The 14,394-nt window shown below is 48.3% G+C and overlaps 1 protein-coding gene across 4 annotated transcripts in view; it reads right to left on the bottom strand.

The window, feature by feature from the left end:
* The window catches only part of LOC136631944 (uncharacterized), a 36,401-nt gene extending 22,244 nt beyond the window's left edge, over nucleotides 1–14,157 (bottom strand). For 2 of the 4 annotated variants that reach the window (XR_010793101.1, XM_066606449.1), the window contains exons 1-4: nucleotides 13,728–14,156; nucleotides 12,630–12,669; nucleotides 605–1,335; nucleotides 400–439 (exon numbers count right to left, since the gene is read on the bottom strand). Coding sequence is in view for 2 of the 4 variants with exons in the window: in XM_066606449.1 (XP_066462546.1) it covers nucleotides 400–439; nucleotides 605–1,335; nucleotides 12,630–12,667 (809 nt within the window). In the remaining 2 variants the exon portion in view is untranslated. Of the gene's footprint in view, nucleotides 1–399; nucleotides 440–604; nucleotides 1,336–12,629; nucleotides 12,670–13,727 lie in introns of all 4 variants that reach the window. The other 2 variants (XR_010793102.1, XM_066606448.1) reach the window with 2 other exon arrangements.
* Nucleotides 14,158–14,394: the final 237 nt, after the last annotated feature.

The following is a 14,394-nucleotide window of genomic DNA, read 5'->3' as shown; positions in this document are numbered from 1 at the left end:
AGGGCGAGTCAAAAATTATCCGCACTACAGTTACATTGAAGCGTTTGTTGGCCGCACCGTCTTATCAATGCTTTCCGTTGTAGGTCACCATCACCCCAGTCTCTGATTTAGTGCAGGTTTAATATTGTTATATCAGTTAATTTCTGTCTGCAGTGCAAGTAAAAATGGCCGCCCCATTTCTGATTTGCACAAAAGAAAAGGTTCAACAATCAACAACAACTCGTTAGAGTGAGAGGCTCACAGACAATCGGAGCACTGCTATCCAAAGGTGCTGTGTTGGGGCATCATAATGCACGTCCGCACACCACAGCCCATACTGACGACGCTCTCTAACATCTTCATTTCGAGGTGTTAGTCCTGATCTTGTCGCATCAGACTATCAGTTTATTATATACTTACTGTTTTCTCTTGATAGGAGAACGGGCAGCCACAGCAATTTCTGTAAAGAAAAACACAAAAATGTCACAGAAATAAACCTGAAGTAATAAACTCATGTTTTACTAAAGCTAAAGCTTTGCTGTACCCAAGCACAATGTTTTGGTGGAATTTGGCATCAAAAGAACATAGTACAGAAATGAGAGCCTCGTCACTTGAAGACACTCACCCGGTTTAGTAGGTAGATCCATAATGATCTCTACATTCTTACGAGGTGAGTCTGAGATGACGTCCACTGGCCTAGTAAGTGGGTCTGTGACAGCCTCCACGGCTTTAGAAGGTGGGTCTGGAATGACCTGAGGATCAGTAGGTGGACCTGCGATGACCTCCATGGAACTAGCAGGTGGGCCTGTAATGGCCTCCATGGGACTAGTAGGTGGGCCTGTGATGGCCTCTATGGGACTAGTAGGTTGGATAGTGATGGCCTCCATGGGACTAGTAAGAGGGACTGTGACAGCCTCCACGGCATTAGAAGGTGGGTCTGTAATGACCTCAGGATCAGTAGGTTGGCCTGTGATGGCCTCCATGGGACTAGCAGGTTGGCCTGTGATGGCCTCTATGGGACTAGTAGGTTGGCTAGTGATGGCCTCCATGGGACTAGTAAGAGGGCCTGTGATAGCCTCCACAGCATTAGAAAGTGGGTCTGTAATGACCTCAGGATTAGTAGGTTGGCCTGTGCTGGCCTCCATGGGACTAGCAGGTTGGCCTGTGATGGTCTTCACTTTTCTTCTCTTCTTACTTCTCTTCTTGCTCTTCTTTTGCTTGCATTCTTCTGCTGGCTGAAGACAAGGGAGTTTTGTCATTATTGTTTGGGCTGGTAATGGTTTCTTGACTGACTCCTGAGCAATTTTGCAGGCTTTGGTGACATTTTTCTTTGTGTTTGTGTTCTTTATGTGGCGCCTACAAAAAATACAACACAAGTCATGAATTATCACAATTTATGGTTCCATTTAACTCACAAACCTTGTGAATATGTGGACAGAGCAGTAAGGATAAAGATTATGGACCAAGCTACTAAAATATCTCATAAAACGTCATACTCGCATGTGAAGACTTTCACTGTGAAGCCAAGGTGGTCATTGTCATGTCCTACACAGGGAAGAGATGCTGGTTGGCATCCATCTTATTTAGACAGTCGCTTTTGTAATTTCAGCCCTCATATAGTGTCTAGATATCATGTATCTCCATAATACCCCCATGTAGCATACAAAAAGCATGCACTATCCAAATTACACTCCCATAAGGAGCCTACATAATATCACCATGTGGTTCCCACATAATACTTGCTTCATCCAAGCTGGACTCCAAAAACACCTCATCCAATTGTTCACGTAAAGAATGGATATACATAATACTTAAAAACTAAATAATGGAGAAAGGAAGATCTCACCCTATCATACTAATATGGACAAACCCTGCCTAAAAGCTGTGAAGAGGGCCACTCTACTTCCAGAACCCAGGGGCTACCTACACTATCCTCAGATGGAAAAGGGGGTGACAACTGATACGCTCGCATGGCAAGTATGCAATGAACATTGCTTGTTTGCCGCGGGCCCCCAATCCCATGAACTATCTCCGCGTGTATACCTGCGTGATACACGTACAGATCACTGTGATTATATCAGCATTGTACAGCTCACAGTAATCTGGGCTGTAGACAGGCGGAATGTGTAATCCTTATCATTTATTATGGTTTTCTAATGTGACCATGAAAAGTATCAGCCCAGCTGTCCGCAGGTTCTTGGTAAATTGTCCGGAGAAACAAAATAATCAGGTCAGCAACGCTAATAGAAGAGCACAATGCCAGGCTGGTGAGCAGCAGGAAAAGGGGAGGGGGGCCTGAAATGGTAAAGTAGTATTGTGGTACGAGGACTTATAAGCTATTGTTTCTCTGTTACCAGCCTTCAGGCTGAAGCATATTAAACATATATTGTTCGGTTACACATAACGTAATTATAAGTATCTAACAAATGAAATACAGCTACTGTATACTAACTTCACATAATATTTCAGTTCCCTTACTATGACCATGGGAATGTAATCTCCTTTCTCAAGAATGTAAACTTTTGCTGTGTGATGTAAGTGGTAGTCAAGGAAACCGTGCAACGAGCAGGCACAGGAATTCACAACTTTGTACATATGAAGAGCAGAGTTGGGATGCAGCGTTGATCCCCCATTAGCTTCGACTACCACTTACTTCCTGTACTTGTAACTGGTTTAAGAGATAAGATGAACCAATAAGTGTTAGATTCCAATAAGATTGCCTATCTAGTATTTAAGAATCTGCTGTGATGTCACAAGTCAGTCTGGATTTGAGAACCTTTCTGTCTCCTAGACTCATTCATGTCGACATTGAATAAATCTTCATTTCCTATGTCCCTGGTATCGTGTTGGATTTCGGCTTCTATTTCAGTATTACCCACTGGCAAAACGCAAAAACGCACACAGTCCATATCTATCTATCTATCTATCTATCTATCTATCTATCTATCTATCTATCTATCTATCTATCTATCTGTCTGTCTGTCTGTCTATCTATCTGTGGTGTCCTGCAGCAACCAAGACACGAGGCCCACACTGAGGAGCTGGCGGAGTATAGGTGTCACTTGTCATGGTGGCTCTACCAGACTCTTTCCCGGAGGGACGCACAGAACCTCAGCCAAGGCACCGCTAGGCCCCTTCCAGGCAACGGCGGGTGGCGGTTACCTGAATAAGTGTAGTGGACTTGAAGTTGTCACGCGTGACGCCACTGTTCCTTCACACCGGCAAATCCTCAGCGGTTAAATAAGAGTCCACACACAGTTACCATTGAATACCTCAATCACTGGGAACAGGCAGTAACCGGTGAACTTCACTTGAAGCTTTGCAGAGTACAGCTTTACACACCAGTGCAGTCAAGACAGAGAATATGAGGTCAGGGAGGATATACAGGATGACACCAATCATACAGGCCAAGTTATCTGTAAGGTACCTCAGCTCCCCTCTGCCTCCACTTGTCGCCGCTGCGCCGGTCTCTTGCGGTTGCGCAGCGTCTCCACTCCCCAGTCCTGTGCAGTGCGCTGCTCTGTCAGCCGCTGTGCTGCACACTGGACGCTCCGCCGCTGGGTTCCGGAGTCTGAGGTGGGGCCGGGTGCAGTCTCCACTGTGCTCCGCTGCAGCCTCCGCCGTTGGTATGCCCCCAGTGCTGGTCCCCACCGCTGCTGTGCTTCCCCGCTCCTCCGGCCCTGCTGTGCCAGCCCTCAGAGAAGGTCTTTGTCGCACCAAAAACAGCACCCAACGGAGCTGCGCTGCACCAGAGACCAAGGAGGCGGTCGGCTGGTGAGTAAGACTGCTGCGGGGGCACGGCCTAACACGGTTACTAACAGCCAATACGAAAGTATGGGTGTGACAGGGCCATCCCTCTATGTAAGCCCTGTCACACCCATACCTTCCGGTGGCGTCAAGATACACTAATACCCTATCCATCTTTCTAAGTATCTATCTATCTATCTATCTATCTATCTATCTATCTATCTATCTATCTATCTATCTATCTATCTATCTATCTATCTATCTATCTATCTATCTATCTATCTATCTATCTATCTATCTATCTATCTATCTATCTAATATCTGTAGTGGCCCAGAGTTAATGGGTTCCCCTCCAGAATGTTCTATGTCTGTCTTGTCAGTGTCTTGTTCAAAGAGTGCATCCGAATTATGTGTATTACAGTTTGCAGGACTGAAAGGGTAAGGCCTCCTTCCCACGAACGGATTTCCGCCGCGTAATTCGCGGCGAAAATCCGCTGCGTTGCCCGCAGCTATTAGGTTCTATTGAACCTAATAGCTCCATGCTCACGATGCGTAATTCCACCGCGGAATTACGCACCGCGATTTCTCCCGTCCTCACCCGCAGCATGCTCTATTTTCTGCGGGCGAGGACGGGCTGTACGCACTGACGGCTTCCATTGAAGTCAATGGAAGCCGTCCATTCACGCTATCTCCCGCTGTAACCAGCGGGAGATAGCGTGAAAAAACGCTTTCCCGCCCACCGCCGCGCGTCATATGACGTCATATGACGCGCCCGGCCGCGTCACGTGACACGGCCGGCCGCGGCACGTGACACGGCTGGTGACGTGCGGCGGTGGGCGGTGACGCGCGGTGACGCGGCGGCGGTGGGCGGGGAAGCGATTTCACGCTATCTCCCGCAGGTAAGTATAGGGGCTCTGGGGGGCGCCGTGACGGGCTTCACAGCGTAATATTACGCTGCGGAGCCCGTCACGCTCGTGGGAAGGAGGCCTTAATGTCTGGTATGTCCTGTCCTGTCTGGAAAATGTATCGTTTTATGTGCATCGTTTATGGTCTTGTGATGATGCTTGATAAATGTTTTTGCAGAATTCAAGTCAGTCAGTCAGTTTGGAGAGTCTGGGAGTCAGTCAGTCACACAGACACTGCCAGTTGGTCTGTGCATGGAGGAACTGGAGGAAACCGAGCGACTGCCTATTGCTCGGCCTGGGCCCGTTCATCCTGGGAACCCTCTGTACTACTTGTGAGTACGGAGAGAAAAGGAACCGCCGATTAGTGAGAAGAGAAGGAAGCCCCATATCCAGCGAAAAGGGCACCTGTGGATGGAAATGTGAGCCCCACCGAGATGTAATTCTGATATGCTGTTTGTTGAAATGTTTAAGTAAACGATGGAACAGAACTTTTGCCGGTGTTTATTCAGAAGAGTTACTCTGTGTGCGTGGACTATTTTATTTCAAGATTCCAAGATTCACTGCAGAGGACAGAGCGTTGGCCTCACGAGTGACAAAATGGACTACAGGTAACACTAGTTACTACCCCTGTGATCTCCCCCAGCTGTCACAAGGTCGGGTCCTGAGCTACCTATCGGGAGGACATGTTAGAGCCCTGTGACAATGTTAACATCTCTACACCGCTGTCTCCTCGCCTGAGTGCCTGCTCCTCAGCCGCTGCATATCTATCTATCTATCTATCTATCTATCTATCTATCTATCTATCTATCTATCTATCTATCTATCTATCTATCGACTAAAAAATATACAGACTGTGCATTTTGCATACACACACACACTGATTGGCTACTTTACTAGATCCCTCGGCCCTTTCATGATTGAAGCTTCTCTGTATGGTAATTATTAGAGATGAGCGAGCACCAAAATGCTCGGGTGCTCGTTACTCGGGACGAAATTTTCGCGATGCTCGAGGGTTCGTTTCGAGTAACGAACCCCATTGAAGTCAATGGGCGACCCGAGCATTTTTGTATATCGCCGATGCTCGCTAAGGTTTTCGTTTGTGAAAATCTGGGCAATTCAACAAAGTGATGGGAACGACACAGAAACGGATAGGGCAGCCGAGGGGCTACATGGTGGGCTGCATCTCAAGTTCCCAGGTCCCACTATTAAGCCACAATAGCGGCAAGAGTGGGCCCCCCCCCCCCCACTGTCAGCGTAAAGATCGTTCCCCTCTGCCATAGCTGTAACATCTGTGGCAGAGAAGAACGATGTTTGCCCATTGAATTCAATAGAGCCGGCAATACAGCAGGTTCCACTGAAAGCAATGGGCTGCCGGCGATCGCAGGATGAATTGTCGGGAAGGGGTTAAATATATAAGCCGTTCCCTGCAATTCATCCAGAAATGTGTTACAATAAAAATATATACCGGCGTATAAGGCGACGGGGCGTATAAGACGACCCCCCAACTGTCACCTTATACGCCGGCCATACAGTGGAGCAAAGAATAAAAATCATTACTTACTTCTTCTGACGTTCTGCGGCACTGCTGCAGGCTGTTGCTCCCTCCTGGTCCACGGCAGAGTATTGCTTTCTGGACGCAGGGCTTGAAATCCCCGCCTCCAGAAACACAGCCAATCACAGCCATTCAATGACATCACTGTCATTGGCTGTGATTGGCTGAAGGCACGTGTGTTTCTGGAGGCGGGGATTTAAAGCCCTTCGTAGAGAAAGCAATGCTCTGCCGGGAACCAGGAGGGAGCGACAGCCTGCAGGAGCACCGCAGAACACCAGGAGGGAGTGACAGCCTGCAGCAGCGCCGCAGAACGTCAGAAGAAGTAAGTAATGAATTTTATTCTTTGCTCCGCTGTATTGCCGGCGTATAAGGTGACAGTTGGGGGGTCGTCTTATACGCCCCGTCGCCTTATACGCCGGTATATATTTTTATTGTAACACATTTCTGGATGAATTGCAGGGAAGGGCTTCTATATTTAACCCCTTCCCGACAATTCATCCTGCGCTCGCTGGCAGCCAATTGCTTTCAGTGGAACCTGCTGTATTGCCGGCTCCATTGAATTCAATGGGCAAACATCGTTCTTCTCTGCCACAGCTGTTACAGCTATGGCAGAGAAGAAGGATTTGTCTTCTATATGTTCTCAATGGGGTCGGCGCTGCTGCCGCCGGCCCCATTGAGCGCATATAGAGAAGATTTATGGCCATAAGAAGGACCGTTGGGGTTCTTGAAACCTACAATAACTCCTAACACTCTCCCTATAGCAGCTCCAACACGACAGCACTTTCCCTGAACTAATGTCAGAATGCATCTGTGGCGAGCCGCGGGAGGGGCAGATTTCAATACTCGGGTGACACCTAATCTCACCAGCCACTCACTGCAGGGGGGTGGTATAGGGCTTGAACGTCGCAGGGGGAAGTTGTAATGCCTTCCCTGTCTTTCTATTGGCCAGAAAAGCGCGCAAATTTCTCAGGGAAGAAAGTGAAAGTAACCCGAACATCGCGTGGTACTCGTCACGAGTAACGAGCATCTCGAACACCCTAATACTCGAACGAGTATCAAGCTCGGACGAGTATGCTCGCTCATCTCTAGTAATTATCCCCAAGACCCCGGAGTGCAGCATAAAATTCTGTGACACGTTTTCCGGGGATCAGTTTCAGTTAGGATTCACAAAAATTGAGAAAACCCACGGATCTCCGCATCTTCCAATGACACCTGGTCATGTAGACTGGAATGTGTGTGTGTGTGGGGGGGGGGGGGGGGGGTTACTGCCAATCCTGTAGGGTTTTCCCAAGTAAAGTCGGTTTCACACGGCCGAGAAAATTGTGCGAGATTTGTGTATTCCGAGACACAGAAGTGTTGTATGAATATGAACCCCATGCGGTGCGGCGCAGGACAGAAAATCTCTGCATGTTCTGTCTTTCCTCGGAATGCAATGCCCATGGTTTTCAATGGGACAGCAAGACGGAACGCACATTGGGAAACACATGCCGATCCTCCAACAAGGCTGAAAGCTGTGCCAGAGGATCACTACCTTACTGAAGTGATGGGAGATGTTTTGACATAAATAGGCCTCACATTGCAGTGAAAACGCACATTGGTGAGCGCAATATCCGTCCGAGTCTCTCAGTCCGATATCGCTCTCACCCATGTGTTGGTAGTGTAATAGTGTAGAGAGTATACAAAGAATGATGAGATCAATTAAAAATATCCAGCGAAAAAGAGTCCTGTGGATGGAAACAACTCCTCGTCAAAAGGGGTTAGAGGAGGATGTCAAGAATTGTTCTGATCAACAGGCGCTGCACACTCAAGGAAACTGCAGTCAAATACAACGCTGGTGCTCCAACATACAACTCATCGTCCTTAACACAGATGGGCTATACCAGCAGATGACCAGTCCCAGCGCCATTGTGTCTAAGAAATAGAAAGGCGAGACTCCAGGGGACAAAAGAGCACAAAACATGCATCACCAAACAGTAGGAGACCATCGCCTGGTCAAGGTTTTTGTTGCACCACGCTCATGGGAGGTCGGAATTTGGCATGAGCAGCATGAATCGATGAACCCTTCCTGCCTGATAATGGATGGAAGGAATAATGGTATGGAGAAGGTTTTTTGTGGGACCCCGGGTCCTCCGATACCCAGGGACAGAAGTCAAGATTAATTGCAGCTGTTCTGAAGGCCAAAGGTTAAACATGCTACTAGAAGGGAGTACCTAAAAAAGCGGCCATTCACTGTGTATATGCACTGATATTCCCATACTAATGGGATAGCAATATTCAAATTATGAAGTGGTTTTACCTGTTCCTGTATAATTTGTAGGGTGTAATTTGGTGAGTGAGGTTGACCACTGGCCAGCATGCTCAAGGTAAGACAACTTGAATCGAAGTTCAAACAAGGCATGCCAGTGGGTGCCGAATAGATAAGGCATCCCATTTCTGAAGTTGTGCAGGGATGTAAATTCCTCAATCCACAGCATCATGTTGAGGAATTCAGAAACGTGGATACAGCAGTCTGACACGGCTTCCCATGCTGCACTGTCTTACAATGGCCTGCAGTTCTCCCATACCCGGAGACCAGATGACTGGTGTGGCGGAGGAGTAGGTGCTCTTCTCTCCCCGAAATGTACCTACCAGGTCATCCCCCTGTACCCTCACTCACTTTTCCATCATTTGAAGTACATATGCTACGGCTTTTCCGCCCGCTGTCCATGCGAGTAGCAGTTATCTATCGCCCCCCAGGTGTTGCTCGCCTGTTTTTGGACCACTTTGCTGCCTGGCTCCCCCACTTCCTATCCTGTGAAATTCCAACCCTCATCTTAGGTGATTTTAACATCCCCACTAATGACCCCAACTCCCCATCTGCCTCTCAGCTTCTTTCGCTCACCTCCTCCCTTGGTCTCTCTCAACTCACAGCCTCTCCCACTCACAGGAGTGGCAATACTCTGGATCTGGTCTTCCTCCGGCTCTGCTCTGCTTCCAACTTCACTAACTCCCCTCTCCCACTCTCGGATCATAACCTCCTCTCTTTCTCTGTCACGCTCCCTAACATCTCTCCAGACCCACCTACCTACAGTACCTACAGGAACCTTAAGGCCATTCACACCCAGGACTTTGCTGAATCCCTACAGTCCTCTCTGTCCTCCATCTCTCTCCTCACCTGCCCCAACCTGGCTGCCGCTCACTACAACACCGCTCTCAAACATGCCCTGGATGAAGCGGTGCCCCCCAGGACCCGAGCCATCCGATGTAGACCGCGGCAACCCTGGCTCACGCCTCAAACGCACTTCATCCGGCGGTGCTCTAGAAGTGCTGAACGGCTGTGGAGGAAATCGCAAATGTCCACAGACTTCCTCCACTACAAATTCATGCTCAGAACCTACAACCTTACCCTCCACCATGCCAAACAAGTCTATTTCACCTCTCTAGTCTCCTCACTATCCCACAACCCTAAACGGCTCTTTGATACTTTTCACTCCCTTCTCAGCCCTAAACCGCAGCCCCCGGTGACGGATCTAAGTGCTGTTGAGTTGGCTGCCTACTTCAAAAAGAAAATTGATGACATCCGTCAGGAAATAACTTCCCAATCTCAGACTAGCCCTGACCCTAGTCTTGTCAGCACTGCACCTAGCTCCTGCTCACTGTCTGTACTCAGACCAGCAACAGAGGAAGAAGTCTCCAAATTGCTCTTCTCTGCTCGCCCCACCACCTGCGCTAGCGACCCCCTCCCCTCACACCTCCTCCGTTTCTCCTCCCCAGTGGTCATCTCCCATCTCACCACTATATTCAATCTCTCTCTGACCTCTGGCATCTTTCCCTCTTCTTTCAAACACGCCATCATATCCCCACTGCTAAAGAAGCCGACTCTGGACGCGACTGATGCTGCCAACTATCGACCCATCTCAAACCTCCCCTTCATCTCCAAACTACTAGAGCGCCTGGTTTACTCCCGCCTTGTAAGCTACCTATCAGAGCACTCTCTCCTAGACCCCCTACAGTCTGGCTTTCGACCTCAACACTCGACAGAAACTGCCCTTACAAGGGTATCCAATGACCTACTGACAGCCAAATAGAGGGGTGATTACTCCCTACTGATCCTCCTCGACCTTTCTGCAGCATTTGACACTGTTGACCACAAACTCCTCCTCAGTATGCTACGCTCCATTGGCCTAAAGAACACTGCCCTCTCCCGGTTCTCCTCCTACCTATCTGACCGCTCTTTCAGTGTCTCCTTTGCTGGTTCTACCTCCCCTCCTCTTCCCCTTGCTGTTGGGGTCCCCCAGGGCTTGGTCCTCTGCCCCCTTCTTTTCTCTATCTACGCAGCCCCTATTGGACAAACCATCAGGAGATTTGGCCTCCAATACCACCTGTATGCTGATGACACCCAGTTAAACACCTCTTCCCGTGACATCTCTGCACCTTTACTCCAAAACATCACCAACTGTCTGTCCGCTGTCTCTAACACTATGCCCTCTCTCTACCTAAAACTAAACCTCTCTAGAAACTGACTTACTGGTATTTCCACCCTCCACTAACCGACCTCCGCCTGACATCTCCATCTCAGTGTGTGGCGCCACCATAACTCCTAGACAACATGCCCGCTGCCTTGGGGTCATATTCGATTCTGATCTCTCTTTTACCCCCTACATCAATCTCTGGCCCGAAAATGTCAGCTGCACCTCAAGAACATCGCAAGAATCCGCTCTTTCTCACTGTGGACACGCTAAAAACGCTTACTGTTGCCCTCATCCACTCTAGACTCGATTATTGCAACTTGTTGCTGATCGGCCTCCCCTGCACCAGACTCTACACCCTCCAATCCATCCTGAATGCGGCAGCCAGGCTCATCTTCCTGTCCAGTCGCTACTCTGATGCCTCTGCCCTGTGCCAGTCACTGCACTGGCTGCCCGTTAAATACAGAATTCAATTTAAACTCGCCACCTTCATCCACAAAGCCCTCCACAGTGCAGCGCCCCCCTATATCGCCTCCCTCATCTCAATCCATCACCTCCGCTCTGCTAACAAAACCAGACTGAGCGCCCCTTTAATTCGAACTTCTCATTCCCGCCTCCAAGACTTCTCCAGAGCAGCACCGGTCCTCTGGAACGCACTACCAAAGGCTACTTGAGCAATCCAGGACTCGCAGAACTTCAGGCGTGCTCTAAAAACGCACCTCTTCAGGGAGGCATATCACATCCCCTAAACCAAACCCCTCTGTACTCCGCCTGATAACATGCTCCCTGACCTACTGACTGCAATCCCTGCTAGCCACCATAAACCGCTCCTGCAGTCATACTGTTTCTGCCGTCACACGGCTAAATGTCTGACCATTGTCTGTGTATAGCATCCCTCACTCTCCACCTCGCCATTCTGTGCACATCTCCAGCCCTTTACCTTCTGTATCACCCCATTACTTGTAGTATGTAAGCTCGTTGGAGCAGGACCCGCACCCCTATTGTTTCCATCAATTGATTACTTTGTAACCGCGGTTCTGTAATGTTTGTACTTTTGTTTTTCTGTATTCCCCCTGTCTATGTAAGCGCTGCGGAATATGTTGGCGCTATACAAATAAAGATTATTATTATTATTATGTGTGTACAGAAAATACATCATAGAAGGCATTACCACCTGCAGTGTACAGCACAGTGGCCACCCACAGGTGCATAATGATCACAAGCAATGGCATCTTACTAGAATTGTCGGTGTAAACAGACAAGCAACTTTAGCAGAATTGACATTTAATGCCGGAGGCTTCTGAGGTTGCCAACTGGACCCTGTAGGACAGGTAACATATGGCGTGGTCTGATGAGACATGGTTTAAATTGTTTCAGGCTGATGGTAGAGTTTGTGAGTGGCACAGATCCATGGACACCGACTGTCAACAAGGCACTGTGCCGGCTGGTGGTGGCTCCATACTGGTGTGGAGTGTGTTCTCATGACATGGGTTGGGTCCACTGATCTACCTAAACCCATCTTTGACCAACGCAGCTACACTCCACTGCTTGGTGACCATTTGCACCCCTTCATGGACTTCATGTACCCTCACAATGATGGGATATTCTAGGAGGATAATGCACTGTGCCATCAGGTCCAAGTGGTCCAGAATTGGTTTGAAAGCATTCTGGAGAGTTCCTATGGATGATGTGGTCTACATTTTCACCCCACATTAGCCCAATCGAGCAATTAAGGGATGTGGTGCAGATGTTCATTCACACCTAAGATTCTGCGCCTACAAATATCACAGAGCTGGTGCTATCCAGCATCTCACCATCCCTCCAGATGTTTTCCATCCACTTGTGTAAGTGATGGTACATCGAATTGCTGCACATTATTGGGCCAGGGGGGTCCAACACGATATTAACTCCTTCCCATGACTTGTGGCATGTCAGTGTACATATATTGATGTGTGTCTATGGCATTGTATTTTGCATGTTGTCAGCACTTGCACTCACCCTACTTTCTTTGGTGATGAAGAGATGGGAACAGCCATTTCTGTTGAGAAAAATAAAATGATGAAAGTCTCAGTAAACACAATATATGAGGAGAGAATATCACAGCTCTACAAACTCCTGCTAGACCAGAACAAAATGGGTCGGGAAGACTATCGTTTCTCCTCAGGGAGAGCGCCTACCGTGTTTTTTCTCCGATAATAAGATCTACCCCGATAATAAGCCCTACCCTGATTTTCAGGAGAGAGGGGCGAGCTTGAAATATAAACCCTCCCCCAAAAATAAGCCCTAGCTACACTACATGAAAAAAATACTCACCTCGCAGGCGGCGCCCTGGTCCCTCCAGGTGATCTGCAGGCGCAACGACAATCTTCAGTGTCGCCCTCAGCACTGAAAGAGCATTCTCTTCCTGGTAACGGGGGTTGAATACCATGCTTACAGCAAGAGAATGCTGTGAATCGCTCAGGACTGTAGCCTTAGCCAATCACAGCCGGCGCTTGATGAACCAAAAACAGCCATTTAATGAATGACATCACTGAATGGCTGTGATTGGCTCATCAATCGCTAGCTATGATTCGCTGAGGCTGTGGTCCTGAACCAATCACAGCATTCTCTTGCTGGAAAGTGTGGTATTCAACCCACGTTACCAGGAAGAGAATGCTCTGTCAATGGTGAGGACAACAAAGAAGAATGTTGGCACACCTGCAGAGCAGCGAGACAAAGACACCGCCTGTGAGGTGAGTATTAAGAGACCCCCTGAAAATAAGACGCTGTGCCTATTTTGGGGCAAAAATATAAACAGTGTCTTATTTTCTAGGAAACATGGTAGAAGTCCCCAGACTAGGCCGATTGCACATCACCTGAGGCTAGTAGAAGGCACCAGCCGAGCCGCCCCTGTTTTGTGAGCACTCTGTAGCCCGGCTGCCTGCACCCCACCCCACTTCCTGTGTACTTATCTCTATGCAAAGGGTCACTGTGTAAACTCTATGTTATAAACTTATCATCACCTTCAGACATAATGATTCATTTCCTACCCCAGAACACATTCATAGGAGTCTAAATGCAAAACTAGACTAGAAAGCTAAGCAAATGGCGTCTTACCTCCAAGTTCGCAGCTCTGCTCCTTTCCGTCCCCTGGAAGTTATGCGAGTCTCAGGGCGTTGTCTCTGTAACCCCGGACACGGATTCTACAAATAATTAACTCTTTGGATACAAGTAGAATGTTCCACAAATGCAGCTGATGTGCACTCTATGCTCCTTTTCCCGCAACTAATAAGCTCCGCCCATGATCCCCTATAAATAGCTGTCACACAAGGCCCTCCAGTGTCCAATCAAAAAATGGCTGCCTCGGGGATGAAAAACATGTGGCAAAAAGTGTTCTTGCTGTTCTTGGCAAGCAATCAGAATTCTACTCTTGACACCTACGGTAAAGAGAAGAACGCAAAAGAGCTCAAGAAGTTAAAAGAAATAAAGGCAGAAAACACAAACGACCGTCTTGAGTTCTCATCGTGTCCTCTACTTCAAGGTCAAGAAGACACTGCCCCATCACGTCACTTCTGCTCCCACCTCTTCCGGTTACTTAGATCACCATCTGACGTATGAACTATTGGCTAATCCCGTGACTTGTGGAGTTGTAATGCTTTGGCTCTCCACCAAGAAGTTAGGCCAGACACAATTCGCTCCATTTCCTCAGTGGATAGGAGATCATATTAAAAGTTTTTGAATATTTGTTTCCCTTCCAGGTTGCCGAGAATACATTAACCCCGTC

The sequence above is a fragment of the Eleutherodactylus coqui genome, chromosome 6 (assembly GCF_035609145.1).
Source record: "Eleutherodactylus coqui strain aEleCoq1 chromosome 6, aEleCoq1.hap1, whole genome shotgun sequence".
Lineage (NCBI taxonomy): Eukaryota > Metazoa > Chordata > Amphibia > Anura > Eleutherodactylidae > Eleutherodactylus > Eleutherodactylus coqui.
Note: the sequence above shows the minus strand (reverse complement) of the source record. Positions and strands in the feature narration are given on the sequence as shown.